A 15,771-nucleotide genomic window follows, 5' to 3' on the forward strand; every position below is an offset into this window, starting at 1 on the left:
TCAGCAGATAGAGACGTATGCATGGATGACTGCAGGGCACACAGTAGGAGAGCGCAAAGACGCGCGAAGGGTGTATTTAGTGTAGTAAAGATGCTTTGCCGTCATAAGGTATCTCCGAATCAACTGGAAACTAGGCCGCATTTCATGAGCTGTTGGGGGGGAAGAGGAGGGGGGGGGGGGGAGAAGAAGGGAGGCTGAGTTGGGGTCCAAGTCTGAAACACAAGCTGAATGGTGGATGGACAGACAGTTATTCCGTGCTGTGTAGCCATCCTGCGATGAGCAGAATCGAGTCTCATTCGGCAGCGGCTACGTCCCTCGCCCCAGCTGTCGCGCGTCTCAGCCAGCCGAAGAGAAAAACGATAGAGGATAAGGTAGGAGAGAGACGGGAAAGCATGTGAATGCAAAGGGCGAAACAGGGGCAAGAAGAAGGAAGAGGGGAGAGAAAGGTGGGGGACCCAACCCGCGAGAGGGGGCGGCCGCACAGGAAATGGAAAGGAGGGGCCAAAAAAAGAAAGAAAGAAAGAAAAGAGAGGGATGTATTAAAGAGGGCCGAGGTAAAGGTGTGGCAACTGAGCAGGTTCACAGGCTATATGCTAGCTAAGTGCAAATGGCGTTGCTGGCTGCTATACTCTTTGCACCTGCCAATGCCACCCCGGGTCTCCAGGTTTCCAAAGCGTCTATTGTGGCAGTAACGTAATCCTGTGGCTTCCGAGCTAGCACAACTCTACATCCCGCCAGGCCAGAGCAGAGTCCTCAACGTGCAGCCCCGCCAATAACATAACTTGCCAATCGCTTGAGATTTGTGTATGCCAACTCCGGGACCCCTATATATACGCCGGTCCCTTCTACCAGCGCCTCCGCCATATGCGGGACGCGTCCCAACAGGAGAGTACCTTCTATTATACACACCTGACCATGGCAACTCGGCGCTTCTGCGTCATAAATAAATACAACCGGCCGCGCTAGGCGACGGTATATCGTATCATACACCCCCCAAACATACACACGATGTATTGCTCACTGCCCCCGGACCTCACACCTTGGCGTCAGCAGCAGTAGCAGCAGCAGCAGCAGCCGGCGGCCTCTCGGCAGCAACTTCGCCATCGAAGAGCGGCTCCTCGTGGCCCTCCTCGGCCCACTGGCCGGCGCCCTCATCGTGGGGCGGCAGCAGCTCCTCGTCGATGGCCAGCAGGTTGCGCTCCTTGCGCTCGCTGCGGGCGGCCAGCTTGCGCATGCGCCGGCGCTTGGACCGCTGCTGCTCCTCGACGAAGCTGAGCTTCTCGAGGTGGTCGGCGATCTTGGCCTCGACCAGCTCCTTGACCTTGAAGGCGAGGCCCTGGCTCTGGAAGACGCCCTGGTAGCGGTAGCTGAGCCAGAGGTACATGGTGATGGCCTGGTGCAGCGACTCGAGCCGGTGCAGGTACTCGACCTGCTGGGACGGCGCGGTGGGGCGGGCCAGGTCGAGCACCTCGAGGTCGATCTCGGGGAAGTCGAGCAGGTGGCCGCTGCCCATCTCGGCGACGCACTTGGCGAAGGCGCGCAGCGCCTCGACCTGCCTCGGGTCGCGCAGGTTCATGGGCACGTTGAGGAAGACGCACCGGTCCGAGACGCTCAGGTCGTACTGCTTGATGATCTCGGCGATGTCCATGGCGTTCGTGAAGTCGCACATGTGGAACCGGGGCGAGAGCCGGCTCATCTCGCGCAGCCGGGCGAGCACGAAGCTGATGGGCGTGCGCGGCGGGAAGTACGAGTGGAAGCGCTCGATGACGGCGGGCGGCGGGAAGAGGCCCGCGGTCGGGATCGGCGGGGCCTCCTTGCCAAAGGCGGCCCGGATGAGGTCGAGATCCTCCTCGTCGAGCGTGGTGACCAGTCCCGGGGACGGTTGGGACGTGTCACCCGCCGTCTCCCGCGTGGCGGTCCGGAAGCGGCCGGCGCGGCCGCCGATCTGCTTGATCTCGGGCACCGTGAGCGGGCGGAAGGTGACGCCGTCGAACTTGTAGCTCGCCTCGAAGACGACGCGCTTGATCTCGAGGTTGAGCCCCATGCCGATGGCGTCGCTGGCAACCAGGTAGTCGTACTCGTTGTTGGGGTTGTTGAACAGCGCCGCCTGGCTGGCGCGCGTCTCGGGCGGCAGGTTGCCGTACACGATGGCGCACCTGCGGCCCGTCTCCTTCTCGATACCGGCCTTCAGCTGGTGGAGGCTGACGCGGGAGAAGGCGACCACGGCGTCGCCCTTCTGGAGGTTGCTGAACTTGCCCTTCAGGCTCTCGTCCATGACGTTGAGAGGGTTGAGCCGCTGGTAGCGGTGCACGATGCACTCCTCGCCGATGCGGGCGCACAGGTCCTGGATGAGCGGCACCACCCTCTCTTCGCCGCAGAGATGCACCTCCTTGGCCTGGACGCCGAGGAAGGCCTGGGTCCAGGCCCAGCCGCGATCTTCGCTGGCGATCATCTGGATCTCGTCGATGACGGCGACGTCGACGCGCGCGTTCATGGGCGTCATCTCGACGGTGCAGCTGTGGAACCACGTGTCGGCGTCGGTGGGGATGCGCACCTCCTCGCCCGTGACCAGGGCACACGGCTTCTTCTTGGCCGTGAAGCGGTTCCAGATCTCGTGGGCCAGCAGGCGCAGCGGGCCGGCGTAGATGCCGGTGCGGGCCTTCTCGAGCGCCTGCAGCGCGTTGTACGTCTTGCCCGAGTTGGTGGGGCCGACGTGCAGGTGGATGGTGCGCTGCAGCATGCGGGTGGCCGGGTACCACTCGTAAGGGAAGCGCAGGTCGGCGAGGGCCATGTGCAGCTCGTTGACGGCCTTGGGGAAGCGCGAGCGCATCAGGAAGGTCTGGAAGGCGTACTTGAGCTCCCGGTCCAGGCCGATACTGTCGGAGCGGATGAAGGCGTTCCGCAGGTTCCAGAAGAGCGGGTTCTCGGCGCGCCTGGTCTTGCCCTCCTCCACGGCGAGGGCGAAGGACTTGCCCAGCACCATCCGGAACAGGCCGACCTCGCGATCCAGCTGCGCTTGGCTGGTGAGGCCGAACGAGCGCCATTCGGCCTGGTTCTTGGCCCAGTCGCCCATGGACGCGATGACATGTTGCAAGCGGGACTCGACGAGCTTCTCGAGAACCTGGTAATTGCGCGTGATCATGAAGGCCGGCCGCCTTATCGTGGGAGACCCATGCTCATTTTCAAGGCCGTGGCGCAGCGCCTTGTGCATGATGTCGGGTGGCTGGGGAAGTGTCTGGGCGGGTGACTGGGGAAACTGAAGAGAGATGGGAGTCGAAGCCGAAGCCGAAGCCGAAGCCGAACGCGCACTCACTTCAACAGGCTTGAATGGTCGCTTGGGCGGCGGTTGGCTGGGCTTCTTGCTGCGCCATCGGCGCACGACGTATCCTGCGCGCTTCGGAGGTTTCCATCTGGCCCCAAGCAGTGAAATCATGGCCGCGTCGAGGGGGCGGACGGCAGCACCATGCTGGTCTCGTGTGGTACGACGCGGAGAGTCTGCGAGGCGGGAGCGTTTGATCCTGTTCGGTTTGATCCTGTTCGGTTTGATCCTGTTCGGGAACAGAGAGATTTAGACTTCTTGATGACGGCTAACCCACGTTTCCCAATTCGAAGTCGAAATTCTTCGTCTGCGCAACTTCGTTATCTTATCAGCTGCACGTCTCCCTGCCGCCCTGCCCAGGGGCGAGCCAGGGTCCATCGGCTAACCAGTCCAAATCTTGGCGTTGCCCCACTCTTCCACCATCGAAAACGGTGGTGGAGTTGGCTGACTCCGTCATCATGCAGCCCCAACCCCGAATATCGTCGTCTTCAAACAACCTCGTCGAAGCCATCTACACGGTAGCCACATCGGCGTCATCTGCATCGCCGCAGTTCCAGGAATTTTGCAGCCCACTCGATATTCAGCATGGCGTCCTCCTCTACGCCAGCGACGCCGCTGCTCTAGTAAGGCTTTCAAGACTCCCCGCTGCTGCTGGTCACTAACAAGCCCCCCCCCCCTTCCAGCGCCTGCATAGCGCACAACACGACCATCCTCACGGAATGCACCACCTCGGCCGCCTCGCAGGCCTCCTCCCTCGCGTCCCTCATCCTCCCGAAGATTGACCACTCCAGCCCGCAAAAACTCACCTACACCCACGGCAGCCACCACATCCACTACATCGCCTCGGCGCCGTCGGAGCACCCGCCGGCCGAGGCCAGCGCCGGCGGGCTGACGTACCTGGTGATCTGCGACGCGGCGGCCGTGAGCCGGCACGTGGCGTTTAGCTTCCTGGTGGAGCTGCGGCGGCGCTTCCACGAGCCGTCGCCGACGCCCTCGCGCGCGGGCGCGGGCGCGGGCGCGGCCCACTTCCCCACCGCGACCACCGACTTCGCCGACCTGCCGCACTACGGCGCGGCCGCGTTCAACGCCGAGCTGCGCGCGCTGATGGTCGAGTACGGCGGCACGGCGGCGGGGCGCGGCGGACGCGACGACGCCTTCGGCCACGTCCGCCGCGAGATCGACGACGTGCGCGGCATCATGACCCGCAACATCGAGGGCCTGCTCGAGCGGGGCGACAGGATTGATCTGCTCGTCGACAAGACGGATCGGTTGGGGGGCAGCGCGAGGGAGTTTCGGGTGCGCAGTAGGGGGCTGAAGAGGAGGATGTGGTGGAAGAATGTCAAGCTCATGAGCTTGTTGGTGTTTGTCGTGGTGTTGATCTTGGTGACGATTGTGGTGTCGGTGAAGAGCAGCGTGTAGGGGGGCGCGGCATCTTGGGCTTGCTTTGATTGGTTTCTGGCGTTCTAGGACTGTTGATGGGACTACCCAGGAATATGCTGTATATCCGTTAAGCGTAACGGTTGGAGTTTTGGTTTCCGTTCCTGTATTGCACACTATCCCAGAGCCTCGACTTCTCTTGAATTTGAACATACGCAAGACAGCATCCCTCTCAGTCCGCACACCAAATCCTCCGTAGTTTGTTCAAGCAGAGGGCGCAGGAAGGCTCGACGCCAACAACTCTTGAAATTAACTATCAAACAATGCCATCCCACCCGCTTTCACCCCCCTCAATAATTCATACAGCTGCCCCCCCCCCCCCCCCCCCCCCAATCGCCATTCATCCGTCCTTCATAACCGCGGCCCAGCCGACTTCGCACTGCCCCGCGGCGCATCCTGATAGACGTAGCCGTGCGCGACCGGACTCGCGTGCGGGTGCGGATTGGCCGAGACGCGGAACGGCGGCTGCCGGCGGAGCTTGTCTGTGAAGAAGACGGGGTGGCAGTGCGACGAGCTGCGGGGCGGCGACGGCAGCGACTGCGGCGGGGGTTGTCTGGCCCAGACTGCTTGACAGGGAACGGTGAAGCCCGTGTGTGCTGGTGATTGTGGTGTTGATGCTGGTGGTGGTGATAGCGGTGATGGTGCGGCGTGTGGTTGAAGGGCGGTTGCCATGGTGAAGGTTGACTGTGTCTTGTCGCGTGCTTGGGTCCTGCGGTGGCAGGCCGGGAATGGAACCTGAGGACTACCACAATGATTCCGGGGGACTGATTTGATTGCCGAGGTTGGTGAGACGAGGGGTTCAAAACGGAATCTGCTGAACCTGTCCCACCGACGTAAGTGGGTTGGGAAAACGATTAACAAGAGGCTCTCTAGGGTCCAGTCAATTGGGCGCTATACATGCCTGATCCTGAATTGGTGTCGGAAGCTGCTGGGTTGCGATGCGAGGTGTCGGTCCCATCGATGACGTCCCGCCTTCAGGTGGTACTTGCTAGTGTACGGATTACACTACTGCGACTGCCGATGCAGTCCCGCTTTGCCGGGTCTCATGTGGGTCAGTGTCCAGCTACGCAATACAGGGAGCTACCTAGGTAGCTCCGGAATTGCTCTCACCGAGTACGCCGATGTGGTGGGGTAGCTCCAGGGGATAGACAAGAATATGAGGATATAACCTGTCAAGATCACGGAATTACCTGGCATTATCCCCGCCAGATTTGGTTTTCTTCCCGTTCTTCTTCGGCGGTGTTCTGGCCTCCTTGGCCTCCTTGGCCTTGGCCTCCCTGGCCTTGCCCTTCTTGATGGCCCCGACCAGGGCCTCAATCTCCTCGATCTGGGCAGCCTGCTTTGCTTCCTCATCCCTTTTCTCCTGTTCTTTCTTTGCCTTGGCCCTCTTGACCGCCTGCTGCTTCTCGACGCGCTCGATCAGCTTGTCGCTCTCCTCCCACAGCTTCTTGGCCACCTCCTCGTCGTCAACATCCCTGCGTGCGCAGTCCACCTCCATGCACTCCTTGATCAACCGGCCCCCGGCTCCCCGCCCCAGACTCCCGTCCATCGCCGCATAGAGCAGCGACTGCGCGGCCGAGTTAGCACTCTTCAGCAGGACCCATACCAGCGGGTAAAGCAAGACGTAGAGCAGCAAGCCCCAGAGCGAACCCCGCGTCAGCCACCGCGTCATGCCCGGCGTGCGCGCATACCCCGGGTCGACCAGCACGACCCGCGTGTTCGTGGGCAGCCCGTCCGGCCTCTTGTGCGCATCCAGGTGCTTCTGATATGCCTTGGCAAACACCATCAGCGCGAACTTGCTCCGCGCATACGCCTTGCTCGGCGTCCAGTCCTTGTCGTCCCCGCCCCTGATCACTTCGTCCGCATCCAGCTTCGGCGCCGAGATGTAGCTCGAGCAGGTGGGCACCACGATTCTCACGTCCCGGTCGAACTGCTGCGCGCGGATCGCCGGGCTGAGGATGCCTAGCAGGTGGAAATTGGCCAGGTAGTTCACCATCCACGTCATCTCGACGCCCTCGGCCGTCTCGACCCTCGGCCGGCCGGGCGGCGTCAGCGTGGCGGCGCACAGCACGATCATGTCCAGCCGGCGGGGCGGCGCGTTGTCGATCCAGCGCGTCGCGAACTGGCGGACGCTGTGCAGGTCGGCGAGGTCGACCTGCTCGGCGTAGATGAGCTGGTTACCGGAGCGGGCGCGCAGGTCGCCGACGAAGTCGGCCAGGAAGGGGTCCGACGGTGGCTGGCGCGTCAGCAGCACGATCTGGGCGCCGCGGCGGGCCAGCTCGAAGGCGGTCTGCGCGCCGACGCCCGACGTGCCGCCCGTCACGAGCACCACGCGGCCGTGCATGTTGCGCTCCGACGGGTTGCGCCGCCCGGACGCGTACCACTTGGTCAGCGCGACGGCGCCCACCGCCGCGCCGACCTTGAGCAGCCGGTACGGGTCCGGGAACCACGGCGGCGGGCCGTCGAGGAAGAGCGACGCGATGAGCTGAATGGGCATCGTCGGCAGTCTTACGGAGCTGCTATATTCTGGGCATGTCGGAAAGATATGGAAGCTTGGGTCAGGTTGTTGCAAGAAAAATTGAACACGAAAGAAGCCTCGCCAGGATGATGTTCAATTGGGGCGCTGACGTAGGAGGTGCTTCAAACCCCCTGACGGGGTGTGGGCCAGGCCATTTAGGCGGGCCTAACGGCGACTGGGGTCCGTGTTAGCTGCTAGCGCCACACGGTATGGGGGGGTGGCCCTGGAGTGACCTGGCTGAAGTGACTGATGAGCAACTCACTTTGCTTCTGTTGAGTTTCATTGAGATAAACTAAGCCCGATACACCACTGTTTCACTCGAGAGACAACAGAAAAGGAAAACCCAGACGGAAAGTCAATCTTGAAACTTCAAAACAGATGAGCTTGCCCCGAGGCAGGAGGAAACAAGACGATGGCCACGCGGACGAGGACGATGACTTCGACGACGTGCCGCTGCAGCACCAGCGGCCGTTTGGAGCTGGGCTGCATAGGAAACCCATAGCCTTCGTCTCGGCGACTGGCGAGAGCCAGCTCAAGTCAGTCGACGACAACGCGCCCGCGGACAAGCCCAAGACAGATGTGGCAGACCTGTACCTCAGCATGGTCCTGCCCGAGGACAGCGCGCGGTCCAAATCAGCGCCGCCGGCCGCAAGCCGCACCAGAGAAGACGACGGCCAACCGCCGCCGTCAGAAGAAACATGCGCCGTCTGCAACCTGCCCGTCGGCGCGGACCGGGCATCGCACGAGCAGTCTTTCGCGCACCAGGTCTGCCTGCCGCACTCGCAGCCGCCGTCCGCCCTGGACCGCTCCCGCATGGGGCTCGCCTACCTGGCCGCCTACGGCTGGGACCCCGACGCGCGGAAGGGGCTCGGCGCCGCGCAGCAGGGCATCCAGTACCCGATCAAGCCCAGGCCGAAGGACGACAACCTCGGCGTCGGCATGCACGTGCCCAAGGGGCAGCCGCCGCCGCCGCCGCCCAAGAAGAAGGAGCAGCTGCTGGACGCCAAGAAGGTCCGGAAGATGGCGCTCGACGAGAAGAAGCGGGCGGCCCGGATCCGGGAGGAGCTGTTTGGCGACGGCAGGCTGGAGAAGTACCTCGGCCCGGGCGCGCTGTGACGAGCTGCCTGCCACTGCTACTCGCCGCGCACACATTCGTGCGTCAGTTGGGCGGGAATCCGTTGTGCCTGCCAGCAGTGCCTGGACTTGTGACACATCCACGCCTCCTCTTCGAATTCAACTGGACTACGGCTGTCCCTAAACCGAGGTGCTCCCTCAGCCAAGGAGCACCCTTTAAGTGATACAGACAGTATCTTCTTCCCCCCACCCCAACCCCCTCCCCGGATATCGGTTGGTGAGAGACCCATTCTCTCCCTCTAACTATCTTGGAAGCCGGCAAGAACGAGCTTGGTTACGGGAGTCTACCTTCTTATCCGGGTTCCCAGGCATGTCTCACAGTCAAGTCGCTTTCCACTCCTACCCACCCAAACCCATAGCTGCGTAGGGCTCTGCGAGACGAGAGCCCCGGGCTTGATTATATCCTGCATACCTCGACGTTGGCCCCGTTGGGAATGATGGCGTGGTCTGTCGGGGAAATCAATGGCCTAGCCCACCACGGAAGCGGTCTGCGAGATTCGACGGGTGATGAAAATGGCGTTTGGGTCTTCAACGGCAAGGACTATGTTTTTTGACGGATGAACATAGATTTCTCTATATGTTCTCTATCCAGCAGTAGTCATTGCGGCATACCCCCTGAGATATCTCAGAACAATTGAGTGCTGTATCCTAGTGTATCCGCCACTCGCTCTAACCCAGCCAGATAACCAGCCAGCCATCTATGCATAGTAACCCTCACGAACTGTGGCTCTCTACCCATTCACACACCCCCAGCCCCGCCTTCACCTGCCCATCCACCACCACTTCCACCGCCGCCCTCCTCTTTCATCTTCTCCACCACTCCGAGCGCCACGCTCGGCGGGGCAGGCAACCGCACGCCCTCGACCCGCCACTCCATGCCCACATACCCGTCACTCAGCACGAGCACATCCACCGTCCTGCCCACCGCGCCTTCATCCGAAGTAGCGCCCCCAGCAGCGCCAAAAGCAGGAGGAATCTTAACCACCGCCCTCGCGACCGGCCGCTCCCCGACCTCCACAACCACGCTCTTCTCACCGGCACTCGCACCCTTCCCATTCCCGTTACCATTACCATTATTACCACCACCACCACCAGCAGCAGCAGCACCAGGCCGCCACGCAACCCTCTTCACAGCCCAGACCTCGTCCCTCGCCAGGTCCGCGACGACGACAAACCAGCCCTCGGTCTGCGGCTTGGGGAAGCGGGGCGCGTACATGCGGGCGCCGCGCTCGGCGACGGCGTTGTTGCGCCGCAGCACGACGGTCAGCGAGGCGGCCGTGGTGGCGGGGGGGTCGGCCACGCTGACGTGCAGGTCGGGCAGGCAGGCCGCGGCCTTGAGGAAGGCGGGCTGGAGCGGGGGCGGGATGGCGAGGGCTTGGAGGAGCTGGTGGGGCTTCTGGGATGCGCGGGACGTGGTGGTGAGTTGGTGGGCGATCTCTTTGAGGGAGGTGGGCGGCGGTTTCGTGCCGCTGGTGGTGGTGGTGGGAGGAGGGTTTGATGGGGCGACGCCCGGCAGGATGGAGGCCGGGCAGTCGTCGGGCCAGCGGGCGCTCTTGACGCACTGCAGCAGGGTGACGAAGGCGAGCATGGAGCTGAGGTAGCCCAGCTCGGCCATGACGTCGATGGCGGCCTGGATGATGCGGATGGCCTGGTCGAGCACGCTGGTCTGGTCGCCGACGTAGTCGGTGATGGGCAGAGCGATGCGCGCCATGTGCGCCTGCAGGAGGAGGAACGCCTTGACGTGCGGGTCCCACATGGGCAGCCCGAAGGCGGTGGCCGGGAAGGGGAGGTTGCGCGAGAGCTCGGCGTTGATGAGGTCCTCGTTGTGGCGCACGGGCAGCTCGTCGTACTCGCTGGCGTGGCACATCCACGAGAGCGCGTCCAGGAAGGAGGCCTGCGGCTTGGCGTGCCGCACCAGGTAGCGGATCGTCTTGTGCGAGAGGTAGTAGTAGCTCATGATCTTGCCGAGCGGCGTCGGGTCGACGTCGCCGTTGGGGTACACCTCGACGCACTTGGACTCGACCAGCTCGGCCAGCGAGGCATCGACCATGGAGATCATGAACTCGTTGGCCAGCTGCTGGGCCGCCGTCGAGTTGTGCTCCTCGGCCGAGATCTCGAGCCCGTAGTAGGACGGGTTCTTGTGCAGGCGGCGGAAGAAGAAGGTCCACGTCAGGTAGTCAAGCGCGTCCTGCTTCGTGACGATGGTCTCGGCGCAGATCTCGGCGCACAGGTGGTTGTCGAGCACCGTGTGCAGCGACGACTCGACCGGGAAGCCCGTGTGCAGGAAGTGCTTGTAGAAGTCCTTCTTGGCGTCCTGCGTGAAGATGCGGGCGACGCCCGAGTCGTCGAACTGCGGCCGGCCCGCGCGGCCCAGCATCTGCAGCACGTCGGTCAGGTCCATGTCCTTGTACGCCTCGATCTTGGCGTCGTAGAACTGCGTGCCCTTGACGACGACAAGGTGCGCCGGCAGGTTGACGCCCCAGGCCAGCGTGCTGGTGGCCACGAGGATTTGGATCTTGTTGTTCAGGAAGAGCTCCTCGGCCAGCTGGCGGTCCGACTCGACCAGGCCGGCGTGGTGCAGCCCGATGCCAAAGCTGATGGCCTCTTTGAGCGCCTCGTCCTTGACCCGTGCCAGGTTCAGCTGCAGGTCGTCCTCGTCCATGTGCAGGAACCGCCTGGGGTTGTCTTCCATGCCGCAGAGGTTGATCAGGTCCTTGGCCGTCAGCCGGGTCTGCCGGCGCGACGGGACGAACACGATGACCGGCTTGTCGGGGCTGTGGTTCAGGATGGCCAGGAACGTGGGGCGGTTCATCGACTGCATCAGGGGGCAGAAGCCCCGGACCTCGGGGAAGCCGTCGATGTAGAGCTCCAGCGGGACGGGGCGCACCGAGTGGCGGAAGTTGAACAGGCCCTCCCCATCCTTGACGCCCAGCCAGTTGGCCAGGTCCGTGGCGTTGGCGCACGCCGTCGACATGCCCAGGAGACGCACAGCGTTCTTCGTCGACGAGGCGATGTAGTTCATGCGGGAGACGATGATCTCGAGAATCGGGCCGCGGTCGCCGGCCAGCAGGTGGATCTCGTCGATGATGACGAGGCTGACCTTGCGCACGTAGCTTCTCGTCTGCCAGCTGCGCGAGATGCTGTCCCACTTCTCGGGCGTCGTGATGATGATGTCGGCGTCCTGGATCGTCCGCGTGTCCGGCGTGTTGTCGCCCGTCAGCTCGACCAGCTTCAGGCCCAGCGGCCGGGCGAGACGCGCGCCCCAGTCCTTGACCCGCTCGCGCACCAGCGCCTTCATGGGCGCGATGTACACCACCTTGGAGCCGGGCCGCTCGCGGAAGGCCCACCACATGGCCAGCTCGGCGGCAACCGTCTTGCCGCTCCCCGTCGGCGAGCCGAGCAGGACGTTCACAGGCCGGTGGTACAGCGTGTGGAACAGCTGGGTCTGCATCGGGTTGAAGAACTGGAAACGCTGCGCGTAGATCTCCTCCAGCGCCTGGTTCTTGAGCGCCGAGATGGGCAGCGGCTGCAGGTTCAGGAGGTCTGTGTAGACGCTCTCGGTGTCGGGGCGGATGAGGTGCTGGAATGAGACGGCCGTGACCGTCTCGGCGCCGAGCCAGCGGTCCGAGACGGCCCTCACGTAGATCTGGTTCGGCAGCGGGTCCGCCAGGGGGATGGTGAAGTTGAGCTCGTGGTCGTCGTGCAGCTTTCTCCTGTTGAGAATGAAGAACTCGTGGTGGTAGATCTCGGATGTGTCCGAGTTCTCCACCCAGATGTAGTACGACTCGGACGTGCCGTGGAGGTGGTCGTTCCACCGGAAGTCGGGCGTCACGTAGAGCTTGATGCGTAGAACGTCGCGGTTCAGGGGCGCGATCTCGGCCTCGACGCTCAGCGTCGGGAAATTGTCCAGCAGCTTCTTGATCTTGGCTCCCATGCGGTAGTTGTTGACGAGGTTCCCGATCTCGGCGGGCTCCATCTCGCGCAAGGACTCGATGGACAGCGAGTCCTTGGCGTCCAGGTTATTGAGGACGGGCTTTGGGAGATCGAATTGGTGGAAGGGATGCTGGAACGCCCAGATGCGCTTCTCGATGGCCTTGGCCATGGTCAGCAGGACGAGACACTGGTAGCCCCAGCGCCGGTTCAGGGCGATCATGAACAGGGCCCTGCAGATGCGGCCGGCCTGCTGGGCGACATAGTTCAGGTCGTTGGTCAGCGCGAAGTCGTCGGGCTGCCCCCGCGAGATGTAGGTCTGTAGCAAGATGTTGGTCTTTGTCTGCGGCTGGTCGATGCCGCCGTTGACCTCGTACGGCACCAAGTGCTCGTTCTTGCGCATGCTGATCAGCTCGTTGGCCTCGTTGTTCCGGGACTGGATGTTGTCGAACTCGCCGCTCATGGCGATCATCATCAGGATGTCCCGCTCGGCAGCGTCGGGCTTCATCAGCGAGTTGAAGATCTGGATGCTTGTGTGCTGGATGTAGTACTGGCTGGCGATGCGGCCGATGTCCTTGCTACGGAGCTCCTCGGTCCGCTCGTTGAAGATGATCATCTGACTCTGCTGCAGCGTCCGCGCGGCCTGGATGGCCAGCTTGCGCCGCCGCTGCACTAGGTTGCGGTCGCTGTCGAACTCGGCCCACTCGATGCCGTACGCCATCGGGTTTCTCTTCATGCGGACGAACAGGTACGAGTAGCCGATCCACTTGACGGCGTCGGAGATGGAGTTGACAGTGCCCAGCGCGATCTCGGCGTTCAGGTTGTCGACGAGCTTGGCCGAGAAGCGGGACTCGATGGGCAGCTGGTCCGTCACGGCCGTGAGGTAGTGGGCCAGCTTGTCGTGCGTCGTGCAGATCATGCCGATGCCGACGTCCTCGAACTGAGGACGACCGGCGCGGCCGAAGATCTGCAGCACGTCGAGGATGCCGAGGTCGACAAACTTGCCGTCCTGGGCGCTGTACACCTGCGTGCCCTTGATCACCACGGCAGCGGCGGGCAGATTGACACCCCAGGCCAGCGTGGCCGTGCAGCAGAGAACCTTGATGACGCCCTCGGCAAACAGGCGCTCCATGAGGTTCCGGTCCGAGCGGGCCATGCCGGCGTGGTGGATGCCGAGGCCCTTGGGCACCAGGTCCCGGATCTCGCGCGCCTTGGTGGACTTGACGTCCTTCATGGCCATCTCGTACTTCTCGTGCCCGCTCGGGTCGAACAGGCCGACGCAGGCCTCGTCGGTGGCCTTCTCGTAGAGCATCTTGGCTGTCGCTTGCGTGTCCCGGCGGGAGTGCACAAAGACCATGACCTGGTGGTCCTGCTCCAGCATCTCGCGCACCTTCTCGAAGGCCACCTGGTCGAGGTTGTCGCGCGACTGCTTGCTGTTGGGCTTGCCCTTGACGCCGACGAAGTGCTGCTCGAGCGGGACGGGGCGGAAGGAGGCGTCGAAGTAGAACAGGCCGGCTCGTTTGTTGACGCCCAAGAACTCGGCCACGTCGACGTAGTTGGGGAGCGTGGCGCTGAGGCCGACGATGCGGATCAGCGACTGCGTGCTCTCGACCTGCCGCTGCGTCCTGGCCACCAGCGACTCGAGCACGGCGCCTCGCTCGTCGTGGAGCATGTGCACCTCATCGATAATTAGTAGCCGCACCTTCTGCACCAGCTCCGTGTCGCCCGTACCCTTTCTCGTCACCACGTCCCACTTCTCGGGTGTCGTCACGATCACCTGCGTTTGGACGATCTCGGACTTGGTCAGGTGCATGTCGCCCGTGTACTCGCGGCAGCGCAGCCCCAGCCAGGCCAACCGCTTGCCGAGCTTCTCGGTAATCTCGGCGGCTAGCGCCTTCATGGGCGCGACATAGACGATCTTGAAGTCCTCGGCCTGCACGGCGAAGTCGGTGGCCAGATGGTCTTCGAACGGGCTCGGCGTGAGGTACTGGCCGACGGTGTGCAGGATGGTCAGCATGGCGGCGTCCGTCTTGCCGGCACCCGTCGGGGCGCAGATCAGCATGTTCTCGCTCGTCTTGTAGGCCACGGGGTACACCAGGCTCTGCATGCGGTTGAGCGTCTTGTATCCCCGGAAGGTGTTCCTGCACAGCCCGTCCAGGTCCGAGATCTTCACGAGCTTCTGGCCCGGCCAGAGCGTGCCCGGCTTCCCTGCGGGGATAACATACTCCTCGTACTTCTCGAATTCCAGCCGCTGGCTGCCCACGGGCAGCTTGTACCTGGCCCCAGTGTGGCTCAGCGTGTTGCCGGCGCTGTACGTCCTGTAGACGTGCGGATAGTCCTCCTCCTTCTCCCGCGCGGCAGCCAGGGGCGTGGCCTTGTGCTCGAGGTCTCGGCGCCGGAGGGCCTCCTGCCGCTGAGACTTGGTCAACAGAACCGGCCCCTGGCCAGTCTGCCCGTCGCGGAGCTTCTCCAAAGCAATGGAGGCAACAATCTCGGACCTGTGGGAAACCAGGTCGACAATGAAGTCCAGGTCGTCAAACCCCACCAGGTCCGTCAGCAGGGACTGGAGTTCGCCCTCGGGCCGGTTGGCGCTGAGGATATCCGTAATCTGCTCGCGCAGGGCAGCCGGGGAGAGGCCGGCCTTCCGCGACGAGACCTCGGCGCATTTCGCGGCCAGCCAGTGCACGTCAAAGGCGCCCGCAGCGGGCTCGCCGTCGACAACGCCGTCAAACAGGTCGCCGCTGTCAAACTCAATACCCTCCAGCTCGTCGTCCGAGATGAAGTCCCAGACATCGCGCGGCCCGTCCCGCGGCTCCCAGACCCGGTCGATCTCGTCGTCGTCCCAGTCCGATGCACCCGACGCATCCAGTTCATCTGCGCTTTCTGGCCTCCGTGCAGTCGTCGGCAGCCCTGCAACAGCCGTCTTCATGGCCTCCGCCTGTGCCCGCCATTCCTCGAAAGTCAAGCAGTTCCCGGGCGATGCTGATACGGATGGTCCCGCCATCGTTGGTTTCTGCTTGTAATCTTGCTATCCGGCGTTCTTTCATACACCGGAAAGCTCAGAGCCGCGCGGGACGTTCTCTGTTTCTGGCGAACGCTGCTAAAAGAGAATCGACCCGTTTGAGTCAGCCCGGTGAAGGAACGATGTGAGTGGCACTTGCACTAAGCTGCGGGTTGTGCTCATGCTTGGGCGGCCCACTAATCCGGTGCTAAAACCACAGAGGCGCAACTGATTTCACAGGAGTATCTCCTCCTTAGACAAACTGGAAGACGTTCGATTTGGAGTAGTGCAGTCAATCCAGGGCGGTCCAGGGGCCAGCAATTCTTGACTTGGACAGAACCAGAAGTTCACTTCATTGCAAAGGAAGGCCGCACTTGTATCCTTGGTATTGTACTGGTATCTTACGCATCTTACACACCGTTACGACTGGCT

The 15,771-nt window shown here is 63.0% G+C and overlaps 5 protein-coding genes across 5 annotated transcripts; 2 read left to right on the plus strand and 3 right to left on the minus strand.

The window, feature by feature from the left end:
- Nucleotides 1–862: 862 nt before the first annotated feature.
- Nucleotides 863–3,625, minus strand: THITE_2115480 (uncharacterized protein). The gene has a single exon (XM_003653209.1). It carries the CDS (start codon nucleotides 3,209–3,211, stop codon nucleotides 1,034–1,036), a length of 2,178 nt encoding a protein of 725 aa, XP_003653257.1. The 5' UTR covers nucleotides 3,212–3,625; the 3' UTR covers nucleotides 863–1,033.
- Nucleotides 3,626–3,656: 31 nt separating this feature from the next.
- On the plus strand, nucleotides 3,657–5,069 carry THITE_2115482 (uncharacterized protein). Its single transcript, XM_003653210.1, has 2 exons — nucleotides 3,657–3,942; nucleotides 4,003–5,069. Exons 1-2 carry the CDS (start codon nucleotides 3,905–3,907, stop codon nucleotides 4,736–4,738), a joined length of 774 nt encoding a protein of 257 aa, XP_003653258.1. The 5' UTR covers nucleotides 3,657–3,904; the 3' UTR covers nucleotides 4,739–5,069.
- A 38-nt stretch (nucleotides 5,070–5,107) lies between these two features.
- Nucleotides 5,108–7,534, minus strand: THITE_2154729 (uncharacterized protein; the record flags this gene model as incomplete). Its single annotated transcript, XM_003653211.1, has 2 exons — nucleotides 5,947–7,534; nucleotides 5,108–5,270 (listed from the first exon to the last, which is right to left on the minus strand). The coding sequence occupies exons 1-2, from the start codon at nucleotides 7,251–7,253 to the stop codon at nucleotides 5,108–5,110; spliced, it is 1,470 nt and encodes a 489-aa protein (XP_003653259.1). The 5' UTR covers nucleotides 7,254–7,534.
- A 163-nt stretch (nucleotides 7,535–7,697) lies between these two features.
- On the plus strand, nucleotides 7,698–8,384 carry THITE_31960 (uncharacterized protein; the record flags this gene model as incomplete). The annotated part of the gene is made up of 1 exon (XM_003653212.1): nucleotides 7,698–8,384. A coding segment is annotated over one exon (687 nt), but the record flags the coding sequence as incomplete, so codon positions are not given.
- A 242-nt stretch (nucleotides 8,385–8,626) lies between these two features.
- On the minus strand, nucleotides 8,627–15,659 carry THITE_2115485 (uncharacterized protein). Its single transcript, XM_003653213.1, has 2 exons — nucleotides 15,560–15,659; nucleotides 8,627–15,484 (listed from the first exon to the last, which is right to left on the minus strand). The coding sequence occupies exon 2, from the start codon at nucleotides 15,340–15,342 to the stop codon at nucleotides 9,148–9,150; it is 6,195 nt and encodes a 2,064-aa protein (XP_003653261.1). The 5' UTR covers nucleotides 15,343–15,484; nucleotides 15,560–15,659; the 3' UTR covers nucleotides 8,627–9,147.
- Between the last annotated feature and the right edge of the window lie 112 nt (nucleotides 15,660–15,771).

The sequence above is a fragment of the Thermothielavioides terrestris genome, chromosome 2, assembly GCF_000226115.1.
Source record: "Thermothielavioides terrestris NRRL 8126 chromosome 2, complete sequence".
Lineage (NCBI taxonomy): Eukaryota > Fungi > Ascomycota > Sordariomycetes > Sordariales > Chaetomiaceae > Thermothielavioides > Thermothielavioides terrestris.

Excerpts from the sequence above, each read along its gene's own strand:
- THITE_2115482 (XM_003653210.1), top strand. The coding sequence starts at position 3,905 with ATGGCGTCCTCCTCTACGCCAGCGACGCCGCTGCTCTA. Across the intron at positions 3,943-4,002 it reads CCAGCGACGCCGCTGCTCTA|CGCCTGCATAGCGCACAACA; the intron begins GTAAGGCTTTCA and ends CCCCCCTTCCAG.
- THITE_2115480 (XM_003653209.1), bottom strand. The coding sequence starts at position 3,211 with ATGCACAAGGCGCTGCGCCACGGCCTTGAAAATGAGCATGGGTCTCCC.
- THITE_2115485 (XM_003653213.1), bottom strand. The coding sequence starts at position 15,342 with ATGGCGGGACCATCCGTATCAGCATCGCCCGGGAACTGCTTGACTTTC.